At 38.7% G+C, this 18,147-nt stretch overlaps 3 protein-coding genes across 5 annotated transcripts in view; 2 read left to right on the forward strand and 1 right to left on the reverse strand.

Moving 5' to 3' along the window:
- Window positions 1–6,421, forward strand: part of LOC145490194 (BAI1-associated protein 3-like) — a 31,533-nt gene extending 25,112 nt beyond the window's left edge. For all 3 annotated transcript variants that reach the window (XM_081469309.1, XM_081469310.1, XM_081469311.1), the window contains exons 32-37: window positions 775–858; window positions 1,841–1,919; window positions 2,233–2,271; window positions 2,913–3,033; window positions 3,115–3,329; window positions 4,457–6,421. In XM_081469309.1, coding sequence (XP_081325435.1) covers window positions 775–858; window positions 1,841–1,919; window positions 2,233–2,271; window positions 2,913–3,033; window positions 3,115–3,329; window positions 4,457–4,545 — 627 coding nt within the window. In that variant the 3' untranslated portion in view covers window positions 4,546–6,421. The remainder of the gene's footprint in view (window positions 1–774; window positions 859–1,840; window positions 1,920–2,232; window positions 2,272–2,912; window positions 3,034–3,114; window positions 3,330–4,456) is intronic.
- Window positions 6,422–6,512: 91 nt separating this feature from the next.
- LOC145490197 (uncharacterized) lies at window positions 6,513–16,313 on the reverse strand. Its single transcript, XM_081469315.1, has 2 exons — window positions 10,031–16,313; window positions 6,513–9,592 (listed from the first exon to the last, which is right to left on the reverse strand). The coding sequence occupies exons 1-2, from the start codon at window positions 10,139–10,141 to the stop codon at window positions 9,374–9,376; spliced, it is 330 nt and encodes a 109-aa protein (XP_081325441.1). The 5' UTR covers window positions 10,142–16,313; the 3' UTR covers window positions 6,513–9,373.
- Window positions 16,314–16,652: 339 nt separating this feature from the next.
- LOC145490193 (sushi, von Willebrand factor type A, EGF and pentraxin domain-containing protein 1-like) overlaps window positions 16,653–18,147 on the forward strand; it is a 62,973-nt gene continuing 61,478 nt past the window's right edge. Inside the window, exons 1-2 of the mRNA XM_081469308.1 lie at window positions 16,653–17,650; window positions 18,135–18,147. The exon at window positions 18,135–18,147 is cut by the window's right edge and continues 143 nt beyond it. Coding sequence (XP_081325434.1) covers window positions 16,942–17,650; window positions 18,135–18,147 — 722 coding nt within the window. The 5' untranslated portion in view covers window positions 16,653–16,941. The remainder of the gene's footprint in view (window positions 17,651–18,134) is intronic.

The following is an 18,147-nucleotide window of genomic DNA, read 5'->3' on the forward strand; positions in this document are numbered from 1 at the left end:
ATTTAAAACCCAACACCGACAGCAGGCAGACAAAACCTTTATTAAGGAAGCCAACTTCACCAAAAGTGGTTTACAAAAAGTGAAAGGTTTCGCACCAAAATTTATGTTCCCTTGTCAGTTTCACAAGCGGCAAAATATACTGAAGTCCGTGACTTAAACAACATCGCATTAGCGTGTAGAAAGATTTTGTTTTCATAATTCTGATGTCGATCTCATGACTACAAGATTTTGGGGGTGTCCGTAGAGCGGGGTTCCACTTTATTGAATCAGGTACCTTATTACATGAAATTTTCGCGACACGTTTATTTCGCGATTTTGAGGTGCGCGTATTTTGTATTTTGAATCACTTTAACTTCGCGTTTTGAGTGCCACAAAAATTATTTCCTTGGCAATGTTACTTCAACGTGTCCTTGAATTTAGTAAACTGACATTATCAAAGGTACAATAACGTCAAAATTAACAAAAACACAACGGCGGAACGATAAGTCAACAGTAACATAATGTAAGTCACTTAATTTTTGCATCATGTTATGTTCGCGACACTTGTTCGCGTCACTTTAATTTCGCGATTTTTTTTAAATCTCGAAATTAACGTGTCGCGAAAATTTCATGTAATAAGGTATTTTATGAACTCTGAAAACGGAAACAGGTGGGCGATGTTTATTTATTTTATTTTGAAAAGTTTCAGTGAAAACGATAACTGACAAATACTATACATCTCGACGCTACCAAACTAATTCGACTTATCCTGATCGATTGGTTGTTATTTCCTAGACTTTGGTTGAGACTCTCAACATGCGCAAGTTGTCTACAACAGAATTAATCCAGCTCTACTTAGCTGAGAAGTGCGAGGAACAGGTACATGTTAATGAATATATGTGGCCTTGCCTAGATGGATGATATGATTAGCTACAATGTCCGTGATGATGTTATTTAATCAGAATTAGCAAATGCATTCATTCTTCCTTTAGTAATGATCTCTTCATATACCTAATTTTCACCTAGTCGTTCGATCTCGATGTAGTATGATCGTGTGACCGTGCATGTTTAGTTAAATCCCACAGATCTAGTTTCTTAATATTTATCACTGGATTATTCGCTGAAGGCGAAGTGACTCTCCGCAACTGTATTCCTCGCGGAAGACTAAGTCGAGAGGAACATTCGCCGAGATGCACTGAGCCTGTGGCGAATAATGTCTTAGTATAATTTGCAGAGGTGAATATCAGGTACTCAAGAACAACGAGGTAAAGCATGGAAAAACCTAGACGATTTTACACGTCTGTAGTACTGTATTTAGTTACATCAACTGCAAACGAATCTATCAACCACTCTAAAGCTGCAAAATACATAAAAGATACACCGACTGTAAAACAACACAATCATCAAGTTATTCTGTTTCATCTTTGCTGACTTTATGGCAATTGTGATTGTCGTCTGGAATTCTTAGTTACGGTCTGAAGCCGAGAAGTAAGCGTTCGATCGCTCGACGGTTGGGTAAATACATAATCATTACTCGCCAGTTGTAGTTCACTTGAGAGCCTTTTCTTGAAAGATTTTGGTGGAGGGCTGTTCTTAATTCCCAGTGCTACGAAGGTGCCAGATTTTGAGGTGATGTCTTAGCAATAAACGGAAATTTCCCTTGCTTAGCAACCGCGCCTTGAAGTGCCATAATCAACTCTCGTAAGGTTGATTATAGCGGAAATGATCCGAGTTTCTCGACCAATCAGAATGCCACCTGTGGAAATTGTACTGAATCAATTTTAAAATTTTCTTTGGCACAACTGGCACATGCCTTGCATTTATGAGATTCTGAAGTTGCTTTCTCTTTTAACTTTGCAAGGAAACTGTCGAAGAGAAATACGGAGCTGTGACATTCAAGGTTTTCTACGATTTTAACAATCAGAAGCTTCAAGTGGAAGGTAATGCTAAGAATGGAACGGTTTTCAATTAAGCGTCGAAAGTAATCAAGCAATTACTTTGGTTTTCGTTTTACTGCGGTTTTAGATTGGCTGTGTAGTCTAATTGGTAAGTTACTGGTATGGCTTTGGTTTTACGGCACTCAATTGAAAACCGCTTTAAGAATAAGAATACGAATTAAAGAATAATGATCTTTTGTTTGTAAGAAGTAGTTTTTGTTGAGGAATGTGCTATGTGAACGGTATTTATGCAGTGTAATTATATTTGGGAGTTAATTGTGTAAGGAAAAAAGTAAAAATAGTTGCTCTTTTACAGTGTTGAATGCAAAGAATCTTCCACCGCTGGACACAAACGGTGAGTAGAAATCATAAATACACATACCATAAGACTGACACTGAGTAAATTATGTATTCTAGATATATATTTTGTTCGTGGGACAAGAATTCGTATCGTAAGTAACGTCTTGTAAGCAGTCATGTAAGAATTGCATTAGTAGTGTGGTTGTGAATTCAAAAAAGTGTTATTTATTATAATAATGGTCCAGCCATTACGTCGTCTTGCCATGCAGAGTCTAGAGTATTTTGTCTGTAACTTCTCAAATATTGTCTCAAATTTCTTCAAAATGTCTACAATCGATCGCAATACTGCTAGGAGTATTGTTAGTTGTCTCAAATATTGCAGAATAATAATTCTCTTTCTCAAATGAACAAGGTGGTTAGTTTTCAAAGAAGCTGTTATGCTGCGGCGGTGGCAGATCAAACGCTTAGTTAACTAGCAACTAAAACATGAAACGTCAAACGTCAGCTTTTTAAAATTTCAATTCGGCAGTACATTTGCCGTTATCAACCTCAAAGTGATAATTAACTAAGCATTTTTCAAGGCGCGGATGTTCACTTGTTTCTCGCAAGAAGGAATCGCCTTAAATTGACCAAATGCATCATGAAGAGCTGTTTACCTAAGATAGCTAAGGTATGTTTATTCCTGTTGTGTTACAGGATTGTGTGATCCGTATGTGACTGTGGAGCTTTTACCAGAAGAGTTCTTTGGCAATGAAGTCAAGAAAACAGAGATCATCAAGAATACTCTGTACCCTCTTTTTGACGAGCAGTTTGATTTGTGAGTGACTGAGCTGATTGTATTTCTTTTTGTGTTCGTTTCATTTAAGTGTCCTATAATCAATTTCTTCCTTTATTCCAGTGATGTTGAGCCGGAGCTGTTGAAAGAGACTGGTGCCTGCTTGCATATGACTGTCATGGATTATGACGTGTTTTCAAATGACGATTTCGCTGGTCACGTGTTTTTCAACTTGAACTATATCGGTTTGCGAGAAGTCGCAGCTGGAGGATTTGCAAACGTACCTCAGGAGATAAGAAATATCTTTCACCCCAAACCTGAAGGCCACTACTTTGAAGGTAAGAATGAAGCTCTCTTTATAAAAATTCACACACACCTGTTTCTTCCTTAACGCCGTCGAGGGTGCGAGCACATTAAAACCGCGTGCTATTGATAGAAATTACTCACCTTGTTGTACAAACTCTTTCCGCCTCGTAAGTTTCTTAAAACCATGTGTAGATGGTGAAGAAAAATCATTATTTCAGGTTTGGTTTGGACTAAATTTATCCGAGCCGGCAACCATTTTAGTTACAGCATTATATGAAACAATAAGTGAACTTGAAATCAACGTAGTCATTCACAACGCGACAGCGTTTTGATATCGTACCGCACAGTACTCGTACATAGTGCATACTCTGTGTTGTTCACGTATGACTTTATATATAATATATAGAGTATCGTGTCGTGTAAATTGTACTTGTTTAAAACCTAAAGTTTGTAATGCTAGCAAATCTGTTTAACCTAAAAGGATTGAAAACGTTCTCCTCTTTCGGCATGTTTGTACTCTAACGTATTCGTTTTTCTTTGTAAAGCTACATTTTTAAATACCAATGTGAAAACCGTGATTTATTTTTCAAAAAGAATGCAATTAAGAGTTCTGGTTGACTTGGCTTGGAGTGAAAGTTATTTCATTCCATTATTTTCGAAATTTGTCCACTACGTAGCCCCAATATCCCTCCACGAATAACAGCCTACCACCTGACTAATTGAAATCAGTGGTGTCCAAGTAAGAAGTGTTGCGCTGACGGTGACTGGTAGATTTCGAGTCATGTACAGTTCACGTAAAGCCTCCTAAGCCCAGCTGGCTCAAAGCTCTTGGCCCTTAACTCCACCGATTTCTGTCACCATGACGCAGCTTGGAGTATTGGTACACCCCGTGGATGGGATGCTAGTCTATGGCAGGTTACTCCTAGCATTTGTCATGTTAGCCTAACAATCCTTGGTGACATTAAGTCTAGTAAGAGTTTAGTCTCTTAACCAAGAACACAACACAATGAACCTGACCCAGGCCCAAACCCAGATCACTCGATCCCGAGCCAGCACATGACTGGGCCACCGCAGCTCGCATTCATGTAGTTAGTATACTACAAACTTCTTTCAGTAAATTAAGTTTTCGTTTCTATCAAATGTGCTTTGTTTCCTTTAGTTCTTGAGTCACGTGACGATGAAAAAGCACAGCAGTTCGCCAAAGCACAGAAAGACTTGTACGAGAAAACCATCAGTGCGCATGTCTGAGGTACGAGCCGTCGAGTGACACTGCTTTCGTTCAAGTACGTAATCAAAAAGCCATTAAGCCTGGGTAGATCAAAATAAATAATAATAATTATAAAGAAAAATTGAAATATGTCTTATCTTTTTCTACTGTAAATATAGTAAGGTCTTGAAAGATAAGCAGGCCTGGTAAGACGCCTGGCTAAATTTCTTCATGTTATAGATCATAATCGCAGCAGTTAGAAGGTTGCATTTTCATCGCTTTACGAAATGGATACTCTTTCAATAGAAACTTTTCGTTACATCAACTTATCTACGTGTACACGATAAATAAAAAGAAGGCGTACTATTTTCGTTTTTAAACAAGGGAAACTGCTACAGTCAAACCTCTCTAAAACGGCCACCTTGGGGACAAGTGGCCGTTATGGAGAGGTAGGGGTGTAATATGACACCTGTTTTTTCGGGGGTACTACATTTTTATAGTAACAAACTGCTGATTGTAGCAGAGAAATACCTAACACAATCAAAATATACGAATAAAACAGAAACCAAACAGAAACTGAGACTAACGACGCGCGGTATGGATCAAGTTTAGTGAACACCATCGTTAGTCGTTGATTAACTGGCCGTTGTGGAGAGGTTATTAAGGACTTTAAGATACGGTACGGCTAGGCTGTAGTACGACGGCAGATAGTGAAGATCGCTTCCGGTGACGTCATGACGCGCGTACCGGTACGGCGTTCCCGCCGTAGCCATGCTTTCTACTACGGGGAAGTGCCTGGTTTCACGTACTCTTCACTACGTGAGTGTAAGCCTGCTGTTTACTTCTCAATTTAACGCTTTTTTCACTGTTTGAACAGCCTAGTTTGAAAATAAAGTTGTCAATCACAAAAATCAGTTCCTAGATCATTGTTTGTTTGTCATTTGTACAGAAAATTTGAACGATTTTAACACCTGCCGCGTGATGATCAATTCAGTCATATTAGTATCGGGCCGAACAGCCGCAGATAAGAAAGCTTCGTATGTACTAATCTGAGCTGTAATTTTTTATTACTGTTCAAAATGTATTTTATTATAATTAAAAGTTTTGTATTTTCGGGTTTATCACATAATCGTTGCACGAACAACCTATCCTAATCGAGCTTTTTTTATATCAGAGTTTATATTTGGTTTTGTGATTGGAATTACAAGCCGTTCTATCACGTTCTAAAAGACAAATCTGAGATCTGGGAGATGTAAGACGGATACAGGAGAAGGAAATCATTGTCATTAATCAAGCCCATTCCTTCTGAAAGTAGAATAATCTCTGTTTTCCTTGAAAGTAGTCATTTTTGTTAAGACACGTAGAGAGTTCACATACCGTTGCCGTACAGTAAAATCTTAATCATTTGAGTTTGGCGGGTTAAACACCGTTGTCAGCCTAGTCCCTCACGGCCAAAGTAGCCGTGGTAGCACCTCGCCGTAGCGTATCTTAAAGTTCCCATTTTGGTAGTTTGGGGCGCGCTTTAGTGACCGTTGCCGTTGTGGAGAGGTGGTGGTGTTAGAGAGGTACGAATAAGAGCGAATGTATGGACCGTCCGCGGGGACGAAAAAAAGTGGCCGTTGTAGAGAGGTCGCTGTTAGTGGAGGTTCTGTTGTATCTGTAGTTAATATTTAGGTAGAGAGTTATTTGATTTGAACACTAACATGCTCTCTGAGTGGAAAGAACTTTTGCTATCTTAAGTGTGTTAATTAGTCTGATCGCTCGCTGTGGTTTGAGCCGCACAACAGGTTTTCCAGTTTCCTCCCTTACTTTCAAAAAGTGTGTATTCCCTCAAATTATACTTCTGATCCTTAAAATTGTCATGAATTAAAGAAATACTCCGTCTCATATTAAATAAAATGGTGTTATTTTGTATCATTAATTTTGTTATTTTGTATTTGTTTCTTTGCTAAAATAATTTTGCCATTGTGATAATAGAAGCCCAATTTGTCCAGGGTCGTTTCGTACTCAGTGCGTACACACGAAAAAAGATAGCGCGCTCAAAAAATAAATTTGAAACCCTGATACACTTGGCTCAGAATAGACCGTTAACGATATATTAAAATTCAGCTTGACACTGAGGTTTAAAGGACACAAAGGAGATTGAATGACCATGTTTGTTCATTTCTTTTGTTTGTGTCTTCTAGTCCTAACTATCAAGTTGAATTTTAATATATCGAAAGTGGCCTGTTGAACAAGGTTTGAGATTTCTGCGTGTAAATCCCCCTCACACGTGTCAACCATGCTGTTCGGGTTCAGATTAATTTTCGATACCTGGAAATAGCCTGGAACTGGCTTGAACCGGAAGCTGTTGTGGGGGAATACATTAAACACCCTCTTAGAGGTAGCTAGATTTGCAAGATCAGCCTAGAAATGTTCTTCCATATCTGTTGTCTCTAAATGGAAAAGGTGCTTACTGCTTGTCCAAATGGATGTGCTCCGTCTTTATTTATAAAAAACTTATTATGTCTGAAAACTGAATTAAGACAACATTTTAAGGGAATACAGTTCACACCCTGCCCTAAATCTCCTGATTTATTCCAGGTTCTTTATGCTCAATACGGTGCAAACGTATTTTCCAAATAAGACCCTGTTTCAATTTACAGGCTTTGCAAGGTGTTATTTCAGGAGGGTTAAAATGCCAGTTTTTCAGCCTACACATTGAACACGGGTTCTTTCTTGTCGTTAACGACAGGTGCATTTCTTCCACGTCCTTTTGGAAAATTACCCCGCACTAGACTCCATTGCAAGCTGGTTTCAGAAAGATCACGATTTTATGAACATGGCCTATTTTCCCAACCTTCTGTCGTATTTGTGTCTGGCGATGTATACATTCAATGCGCGTTTCATTTCAGTTTGTAAAATTTAAAATTGTCTTTTTATACTAGAAATTTATTACATTTAACAGGAAAAAAGGCGACATTTGTAACGAGTTAATAAGTAGATGACTCTTTAGATAGAGTCGGACATAGCGGTGGAAAAGACAGATCCCGGATCTTCTGCACTTGTTAGCGGGGAGAACAATTTCCGAAGCAGACGCCGCGGTAATCTTTAAATCAGGTTTGGCGAGCTGTTACTTAACGCGAAAGTTTTCAGTTCTCTCTCTCCAGGGACTGTTTTTTTTCTTCTTCTTCTTCTACGAAGTTGATCGTAATCTCAAGGACGAATTGACCAATCGAAAATGACCTTGATCTTTTAATCTTGTTCCCATGTGCGTTTGAAAACGCCATTGCTTGCTTCCCTCGACAGTTCATTTGTGTTGTGTTGACTGTGATATATGTACTTATAGCAAATTTAATATAAGCCGACAAGTTAATATTGTAAGCTTTCTTTTTTACTCCAAGGCTTGGAATGTGCATATAAAAGAGATTTTAAACCGAGAGAATCACAATTCAGTGAAGGTCTGACTTCTGAAAGACAACATTTTTATCGTGTTGCAAGCCACGTAATTGAGAATTTATATTCTTGCCTAACGTTATGAATTTTCAGAGAAAATTATATTGTTTGGAGGCAATCTTTTTTTGTCCCCAACCGTTCAGATGCGAAGATTTTCTCTGAATTCTAACGTTGTTCTCTTTCCATTGGCCGTTCGTCGCAATGTTTTTCAAATTGTTTACTCAATACAGGCCACGTGACCATGGCGCGAACAAGGTCGGCAGAAATCAAATGTATGATTTTTTCCTTGGTATAGTGATACCAAGAGAGGTAAAAAAAAAAAAGAGAAACTCAAAAAATACACAAGTTTGGTATTTTATCACCAATTTATACTTTTAACTACTAAAGTGAAAACCTCTAACATCAAATTGTTACTGTACATACAGACTTATCTATTAAGTGTATATTTACAGGTTCTGTTCAACTGCGTGCGAAAAATATCGCTAATAGTCGGCAGACGGAAAGTTGGAATGGTAATTCACTTTAGTGTGGGCGAAGACCCTGTATTGTCAGGTTTGAAAAAACACACTTGTTTTTACCCGTGTTTGGCAAACTGGATCAAATATCATTTGAAGTTCGTTTACGTTGAAGTAGTAAAGAGATGAAAATGTTATATTTACAACAGGCGATTTCTTTATTGTCTGTTTTGACGGTTTTGTTTCCCTTTTCTTTAAACGAATTGCCCGCTTGAAGGTACTGGCTTGAGCCGATTCAATTCAAAACCCTTTCTGAGTACAGCCTTGATTATGCAAACTAAATCTTGAGTATTGTTCAATTCAACTTCCTGTTTTCGTGAAATCAAGAGCTGCCATCAGTCGTATTTAATAATTAATTGCTATGATGTTGTTTTCCCCACAACTGATGTGTTTCTTAATTCTTTGTAACTACCTTGACTGAAGTAGATAATATAAAAGACTATTTCTTCAATTGATTCTGTGCGTTTTAGACAAAAAATGATTACGCTTCATATGCCCCAGAAACTAGTTGCCATCTCTATCCTATGTACTTTGTAAATCTACGTGCGTTATTGCTTTCAAAAATGCGCCATAAAACGATCGATCGTTCAGAATATACTGTTTCTTCTGCTGTTTCGCTGACAATTGTAAAACTCTATTTAGTCGTTCAATAACCTGTTTCCAAGCTCTAAATAAGTTCAGTTGTTTATTTAGCTACACAAACCTGGATAAAATCTGTATTAAATAATACATCATCAGTAGAACGAATTGTCATCTGCCAGTATCGGTGGAGTTAACTTTGTTCTCACTTCGTTGTTATTTGAAGCATGACAAGGGCTGTTGTTATCAAACATGGTTTTGGTTGACAGTTGACAAAAGCATCCATTGCCCGAAGCCTCGGTTAAGTTGCTCGCAGGTATCAAAACGTTTTAAGCGTGTTTCACGATTTCAGAGTAAACCGTATATCTGAGCTCGCTGCATATCCATAACAAGTAACTTCCGCTTGGTGTGTTAAATGTGCATTAAATGTGGATTGAAACTCCTCTAGCGCTTCTTTCTCGATATTTTCAGCTGTTCTCTGAAGCATTTTTCCCCGGCGTTGCGAGGTTGGCGATTCCTTGCCTACAAGTTGCTCTGCCTCTTTAAGCTGATCCGCTTTCTGTTAATTAAAACAAAACTCCCATTTGTTAAATACTGATTCATTCCTCGAGCAGGAATAATCGTAGAGCATCAGCTTTAAAAGTTACCCAGTTTATCAGTGCTCGAATTCTCAAGTATTTATTGAGTCAGTGAATGAACGTATTTAAAAATATCAGAACACTGTATTAACACTTCAGTTGTCGCTCTGCCGCCGATCCTGTAACCAGTCGCTGATGAGGGAAGTCAAATGTTACAGATGATACTCGATAAACGCTCAAAGCATTTGCGAATATTTGGTTGTTTATTATCAAAAGCAGGATATAATGTCTCGCATTTGAAAAATGTTGCTTTTAAACTTCTACCATCGGAAATTTATAGCAAGCAAACATTGCCTCGTTTTCGCTAATTCAACTGACGCGCGTTCAAAGTATACTTTTGGAAAAATATTGATTCTAACCTGCTTAGCAGCCTTGTCTTTCGTTTCCCGTAGCATTTTGAAATAGCTGGTCTCCTCCACAAACTTCGGTGTGTTTGATAATCTTCGTTTTGGACGCTGTTTTTGTGACATGTTTAGACTTGTGATCGAGTGTTACAGAGCTTACTTAAGTTAGTAAGTTCTCATAAAGCGAAGTTCTTCAAATTCGCTGACAGACTCTGAAATGCAGCTCGGTGGAACAGCTGTGAGAATGTGATCTACTTTTGGTTACTTCCAGCGATTGAAGTTTCTAGTGTTGGCGACTGCTGTGGATGATGGAGAGCGAACCAATGTCTTTCGTCCTTTGGATTTTTAACATGTAAATTGAGTGGCTGCATTGTCATTTAATACGAACAGATGTTTTGTTTGCCTGAATTCTTTTTTTGTTTCACTTCATTAAGATGTCGTCTTTGTTCCATTAAGAAGTGAGTTCTAATTCCGCGGTAAATCGATTTTCAATCGATAACGTTAGACCTCACCGTTTTAGCCTGACTAGAAAATTCTGCGTTGTACTTTTAATGTTTATATTATTGCAGCTCCGAGACGTTACGGCCCTCTGCTGTGTAGAAAGTCATATTAAATCGGAAAGACGGTTATTTGCGGTTCTAACGACGGCAAGTGCTTGCAACGGCCCGGATTTGTGAGATGACAGGAAAAGCAATGTTTGTTGGTTGACAACCGTACAAGGGCGCAAAATTACACAATTTTGGGGAACTTTATCTGCTAATAGGCAAAGATATCTTCTTACATACTTGGCAGAAACAAACGTCTTGCTGAACAAGAAATACGGTCTTTCTGCTTTTAAACTTCACAGGACTCATTTTTAAGCGACAAAGTGATTATTTATTTTCTTGGGTCGCACTTCTAATAGGTGAACGGTGCTCTTGAACAGCAGGCTGCTTTTTGAATTGAGAATCTTTTCAAAAATTGGAATGAGAAATACGAAACTGTTCTTGCGTTTGGTGATGAGGTTTCGAACGAGTAAAATATTTCTAATTCTGTTTTGGCAGAGTGAAGGAGCTTTGTACACTGAGAGAAAGTTTCTTTCTTTGAACTAAACGCTACAATTTCAAAGTAGTGGCGATCATCGAAACCACGGCGGAACCCGACTCGCACAGACCCAAGTCAGATTCAGGGTATTTGCATGATGGCCTTGCATCACCTCAAAGCGTCACTTTGTAAGTAAAGTACGTTTGAATCGTCCTTTGTATTGTCCTTTGTTTAATAATTTCGAAAGCTAAAATAAAACAGAACTGTTTTTAAATAGAATGATTTAGATTGGCCTCTATTGACTTAATCGTTTCCGTTTAAATTCAGCCCACAGAACTGCACTACTGAGCTGTTTACAATAAACTGAATATGACTTAATGCAAAAAGCACTAAAAGGCTATTTGACAGGCACAAGAGAATTTTAATTCTCTTGTGCCTGTCAAATAGCAATTTAAAAATTGCTTGTTGTCAGTATGAATGCAATTTATTTCCGCGAACTCGAAATGCAGCTGTCGACAGTTAAATGTTTTCCCAGGTCTCCAGGCAACACGGATTTTCTTGATTTGGCGGTAACTTTATTCAAGTGTTTGAAGGTAATGCTGTTTACTAGCGGCGAAATAAATCATGTGCGTCAAAAAATCTCAGTTGTGAATACGTCACTGAATGTTGAAGGAAGTTTAGGCCTTCTATTTCGCTTTACAGCTTATCGGTTTTTCAGATCACAGTCAGAAATTGAATTGTTGCTATGTAGTAATGGAATATTTTCCCTCAAAATGTTAGTTAAAACTGCTCTAGATTAGCAAAGAACATAGGCTGTGCCCCGGCGATTCAACACGTTCAAGTCACTGAGATGATATTGTACTTAGAGTTCTCCCAAACTTTCACTCGGGTTTCTATTAAACAATTAGATTATGAGCTTGAGATTTCTATCGCGCGATAGTTGACGAAGGCCCAGCCCGAGTCAACTATCACGCATAGAAATCTCAGGCGAATAATGTAATTTTTTTAATATAACGCTATTAGCCGTTCAAAACTTTATCTAAATCCTCTTCACAGACACTTTAAAAACGCAATGAAGCGGCCGCCAGTTTATTAACAAGCGCACACTGCTACGCTTCCCACTATCTACAATAGAATAGAAACTGAGTAGCGTAACCAATCAGAGAACGGATTCGTGATAGAACCCTAGTAAATTTATACTAAAACACGATAGAAAGACAGAAAATGTCTGTTTCGCATTGAATTAAGCCCGCGAAAGATAGTTTTGCTTTTTTTTTCGGTGGTTTGCTCTTACAAACAAGGGGTCTTCTGAGGCTAGTACCCAGCCAGTAGCCACGATGTCGACGTCGTGGTTGCCTATTAGAAATTTCAACCAAGCACGAAGACGATCTCTGGGACAATGTCGCTTGAAAAAGATAGGCTTGATCGTGTCGTCTTTCCTATGCTGTAGATATTCAGCTTGAGTGAGGGTGACGCCGTGTACCTATATTGTATACCACGGAGAAGAGGTTTATTCCTAGTCTCTTCCAGGCATTTCAGGTAGTTAGGGCATAGTGCGAAAAATAGGCAGAGAAGAGGCTAGCTTTTTCCTGGCTAGGTTTTTCGCTTCCAGTTGGCTTCAGTTGACGAACAAATGTCCCGAACCGTAGGAGTCGCAAGGGTCATGTCTTTCACTCTGAAAACGACGAGCCCCCTAAAATCGGCGGTCCTGTTACAGGCCCCTGTAGTTGGTCTTTTGTTAATTAAGTTTGGCAACAGGCATTCTCTCGCCTTCCCACGCCGAGCTTCTCCATTGTTCTTTCGTGTTCCATTTTTCGCATTTTCCAATTTTGAAAACTTTAAGGTTGCTCTGAACCCTCTGTACAGTTTTTTTAAAAGACTTTGCCAAAAGTTGCGCCTTATCATGCTGATTAAAATTTGATAATATAAAAAATTTCACCGTGCCGTTATTGAATTATAAGCTCCTAAAGCTGTAATTAAGGATGTTTTAAGCAGGTCATACTGTTGCTATGGTAGCCTCTTGTGTCACGAAAATGTTAACAACGTGTTCACCAATGATTGGGCACTTTTTGATATCATGATTGGAGCATCAAGTGATAAAGAGTGGTTATAATGACCCATCAAAATCTAACTGCTGGAAACTGTTTTTAGCCACCTTAATCTTTCGAAGAGTTCTACGCACGGCAACATGGAATCTATTTGTTTTATATAATAAAGAAACAAACTACTCCAGAAAAAGCTTTTTTATATCAAAATCTTTCACCGTAACTCGAAAGCCGGCCTTTGCTTGGCAAACACGAAAATACCAACTTGACGTAATCTATTGTCTATACAAAATGAAGCAATCTCATTGGTTGCTATGCGTAGCTAAGAATTGTGATCGGTCCAGGAAAATCACGCCACTATCAAACTTGACTCGAGCGTCGCTTCCTCGTGGAACGAAAACTTACAGCGAAAGCGAATTGAACTGCGAAATCTACAAATCTTTAAAAAAATGATGAAAATGTCGAGTCGGTTTTCGTCATTAGAGCACCCCTGTGAGCCGAAAAGCTTTGACGTTGCCTTGAATATTGCTGGAGTTGAGAAATACGCTCGGAAAACTTGCGGTTACGGTCAACACTGGAGGCCATTCGATTCGAGTTTTGAATGAGAGGAGCGCTAGTGACGGTGGAAATTTTCGTCCTCTGTGGTTGGTGATTCTCAAATCAATTTGATATAGTGCCGGAGACACCTTATAGCTGCGATATAGTTGGCCGTGAGCTATAGTGAGCTATACTTAAACGGACTGGAATATTTGCTTCGGAAAGCAAGGTTATGTGTTTATTTCAACTGATTTTAAAAAGTGATAGTTTGATGTTTCATTCCTGACATCAATCTGTGTCAACAATTATTTTGAAACTGGGAAAAGGTGAATTTCTTAAATAGATTAATTTCAAAAACATTTTGTTTATTGGGTTTGTTAAATTCGAGACAAAGTAGTGGTTTCTTACGGGTCGGTACAAAACGTGCACCCCTCAATCTGGACCCCCTACTGGACCCCATCTGAACCCCCTTCTGGACCCCCTTCTGGATTCCCTTCTGCACCCCCTTCTGAACCCCCTATATTTTTCTTCCCAAAAATACGGGCTCTATTCAATCAGTGGGCAAAATATGAAACATAATGAATTCACGCGGCGTTGTGAATGATATTAGGGAGTTTACGAAAACACGACGGCGACGTTGAGGACAACGTCGATTAAAAAATGAATTTATATTTTACCTACCAATCTCGTGATACTCTAAAGTCATTCGCTTTGTTTATCACTGTCAAAACTACCGCAAGACTAAATCCGGAACACAGCGATAAATTTGAAATAAAAATTTAAAAAATTAGCCGTCGTGGTTCACGTTCTCTAGACAACCCAAAATTTGGTCATTTCACGTTGTTGTCTTGCAGAGAACGGCAAAGAAATGTACCAAGAATTATAAAGCACGTGCACAGCCATTGTTCTGCTCATTAATTCTTTTGTTCAGTGACGTTCCCGTTGCCGTTGCCGTTGCCGCCGTGGTTTCGTAAACTCCCTATTATGGCTGCAGCCGTAGTTAACTGAGTTTATTTTTTAGAAACCTGGTTAAAATTCCTAAATAACTTAACTCGGTGAAAGGTTGGTTATGACGAAACAACGGGGTTATATTTTATGAGTGGCCGCATTGAAATAGGTTATGAAGTGGATGAACTCAATTCAAGTCGTGACGTGGATAAACCAACAAAACGACAGACTTTGAGAACTACAGTCTTTCATTTTCTTGATTATTTTTCTTTCTTTTCGTGTCCTTCAATTTCTTTACATTCACGGCTAAGCCAGTCTCTCTTCCTTCTCATGCGCACTATACACGAATTTCCAAGGCAGTTCTTTCGAACAAGGTGTTGATTTTGTGTGGACGTCAGAATGAATGGCGTCGAATGAATGGTCCTCGAATTTGACTGGAATCCTACCATGCATGACATTTATACCCGGGCTTTTGTAGAGAGCACCTCCGAATGAACATCGAGAACTTTGCATATTCTTTCATTTATGACAAAAAGAAACACTCGCTTCGGAGCATCTTTATCGATAGAGAAGCGTGAATTATGGCATCTAGAAACTGTGAAACGCTCTCGGTCCACAGCTGTTCTGTTTGGAAAATGCACTTCCTGTTCAGGCCATGGTTTAAGTGTGAAGGTTCCTTGCAAACTTGACTGATATGGTATAGCCGACACTTAGGAAAAAACTAGAAATCCGCTCTAGTAATACAACTGTTTCAAACTGTTGTTACCACTCGCCATGTTCGGTACAAGATTGTGCACTTGTTTGTGCCACAGTGAACAACATCTCACATACAGACCGTGATGACTGACACATTTCACGAAAAAGCCAATGCACGGCACTGATAAGAGACCACTAACCTGGGTTACACCACGCAGAAAGGTAGTTTAAAATTAACCTAAGTCGGTTTAAAATTCTATTGTTTTTCAATTAATTTCCATGGTAACCGTAACTCCTGGTAACCCGGTTTAAGTTCAATGAACTGCCAAAAAATAGCGGCCACGACTTTACGGTAACCCGGTTAATCGTAATTGATTAATTAGAAATAACCCGGTTAACTTTCATAGTGCGGCCGCAGTCATTATATTTAGGACCAGGACCAGCAGGGGGTCCAGATTGAGAGGTCCACGTTTTGTACCGACACGTTTTAATAGATCATAGGCGAGAACCAATCAAAATGCGAGAATAATTTGGGTTATTATATAATCTGTAATCACCCTCGATTTCATTGGTTGAGTGACGTCAGTAGGACACAAAAGAAGGAAACGTACAATTGGACACTAGATATTCCTCCCCAGGCCGCGTTCAGCTCGGGCTGCACGCCGATACTCCTTGCTCTTTATAACTAATGCCGCTAAGGGGTTTGTTCACGAGCTTTGCTGTAGAGAAAAAAATATTGTAAGATGGAAGGGCACACTAACTGAAGAACAATGTGAACTCATCGTTTGCTGTTTTTGTTACTTCGTTCTCTCCGTGCTCACGCTCAAGCTAATTTTCTCTATTGGAACACCCATCGCGCCTTGTGTTTTATCAGGCGTTAAAAAACACATACGGTGAAAACATTTGTGTGTCCTTGATGATACTTTTCTCCTAATTCATTTGCGCGGTTTTCTATGAGTTCTTACATCAACAATATCCTGCCAGTAGCGTCACCCTTATGATCTAAAAATACAATCTTTCTTGTAAACATTGAAATCCGCGGCAAACTATCTAACGATCACGCCGCCATAAGGGTAAATACAATTTCCTTTTTTTTGAAGAAGGTAAAAAATCAATATCAAATTTAATTTTTGCCTTCTGGAAAAAGAAATAACTGTTTGGTAGCTTCAATACCTGATTTAGGATGTTTTTAATTTGTAATTTTTTGACATTTTTTTTCCTTCCTTTTGCCAACGAAAATTGCCCTCCGAAGACAAACAGATAGTATTTACAGAGCTCTGAATGAGTTGGCGATTGGGGGTAACTTAAATAAATAAATAAACAAACAGAGAAAAAAATTCTCATACATTCACTTTTAATTTAGTTACAGTTCAATAATGGCTGAAAAACATCTCAGATCTTTAGCTCATGTTTTACAAGGTATTCTCCTGTTAAAAAACACTCAAATCGCTATCAGCGTGATGTTAATAATACAGCTGATATTACTTCTCGACCATATTTACGATTTAAACATTATTACTGCTGAGCTCAGTTTGCTAAGAACAGCTATAAGCATTTCAACTGTTTACCCACCTGTTATGAGCGTGAGAAATCTCCATCTGGCAGCTCAAGCACAAAACGCCATAATTATTTTTGATAATCAGGATCAACGACTCTTATGGGTAAACGCGTCTCAACATGCGCTCCGTAAGAGTTTTTTCCGTTGTGTTATTCCTCTTGGCTTTCTTATTTCCAGAAGTTATCCCGGCGGACATTCAGGGTAAACTAGAGCTGGAGAATTTCCAGAGATCCCACAACGATTCAATATCAGATCTTATTTTCCTGTTGGATACTTCTGGAAGCTTATGGTACTATGACTACGCGAGCAAGTCGTCAAAAATTGGCTTTGACGATGAAAAGGTTTTCGTTAATTCTTTATTAAGCCATATTCGGATCAGTTTACCGTCAACTCGAGTCTCCGTAGCTTTATTTGGCACTGACGCTACGCTTGATATCAACTACGTCAGCAATTTGAAAGCAAACAATCACAAGTGTAACTTTAAGAAGAGCTTTCAGGCTTTGAAGTTTCGCTCGGGACTTACCAATATGCATGATGCATTCCAGTACGCTTATGATATTATCTTCGGCACGTTGAGTGCCCAGAAAAGGCCAAACCAGTTGGCCAAAACAGCCGTTTTTGTTCTCACGGACGGAATGTGGAACCGAGGTGGAGATCCTTATCCGGTTGCGAAAAAGCTGAAAGATGGCAACATTGAGATCTTCTCAATTGGAGTGACGAATGGTGTCAACATGAACGTAATGCGGCAGCTTGCCACAGACAACAGCCACGCGTTTCATTACAGCTCCTTTACTCAGTTTAGAGAGTTAGCGAATTATCTGCGAGGAGGTAAGTCACTAAGTATGAATCGCTAAACATCGTGTTTAAATAACTGAATTAATAACAAGTAGATTATATAGGAAGGATTCTAGTTACGAAAACTCCGTTTCTCAAATAAGAATACTACTAAAACATTACGTCCTATTTACTCCATCGACACACCGTAAAACGTCGTTGAAAACATTAAAAATACGGCAATCTGATCGTAAGATATGTTTCGCTCATCAAGCTTCTTCAGTCACACGTTCTATTGCTCTTCTTTGATTTATCAAACTCTTTCTTGTCCTCGGCTAACACTCTTTAACTATTTGTGATTTTAGGCTTATTTAGTTTCTTATTAGACTTCATATCTTAATATTAAGATATCCGATACCATTCAGATTCTTTAATTTGCAGTTATAAGTGGTAGCAATATAATGTCACGGCTTGACTTATTTTATGTTTTTCATTATCTGGTTATAATACCGTTGCCACTGTACTTATCTCTACAAAGATCCGTATGAAAG

Source organism: Orbicella franksi, chromosome 6 (genome assembly GCF_964199315.1).
Source record: "Orbicella franksi chromosome 6, jaOrbFran1.1, whole genome shotgun sequence".
In the NCBI taxonomy this organism is placed as follows: domain Eukaryota; kingdom Metazoa; phylum Cnidaria; class Anthozoa; order Scleractinia; family Merulinidae; genus Orbicella; species Orbicella franksi.

Excerpts from the sequence above, each read along its gene's own strand:
- LOC145490197 (XM_081469315.1), bottom strand. The coding sequence starts at position 10,141 with ATGTCACAAAAACAGCGTCCAAAACGAAGATTATCAAACACACCGAAG. Across the intron at positions 9,593-10,030 it reads AAGACAAGGCTGCTAAGCAG|AAAGCGGATCAGCTTAAAGA; the intron begins GTTAGAATCAAT and ends TTTAATTAACAG.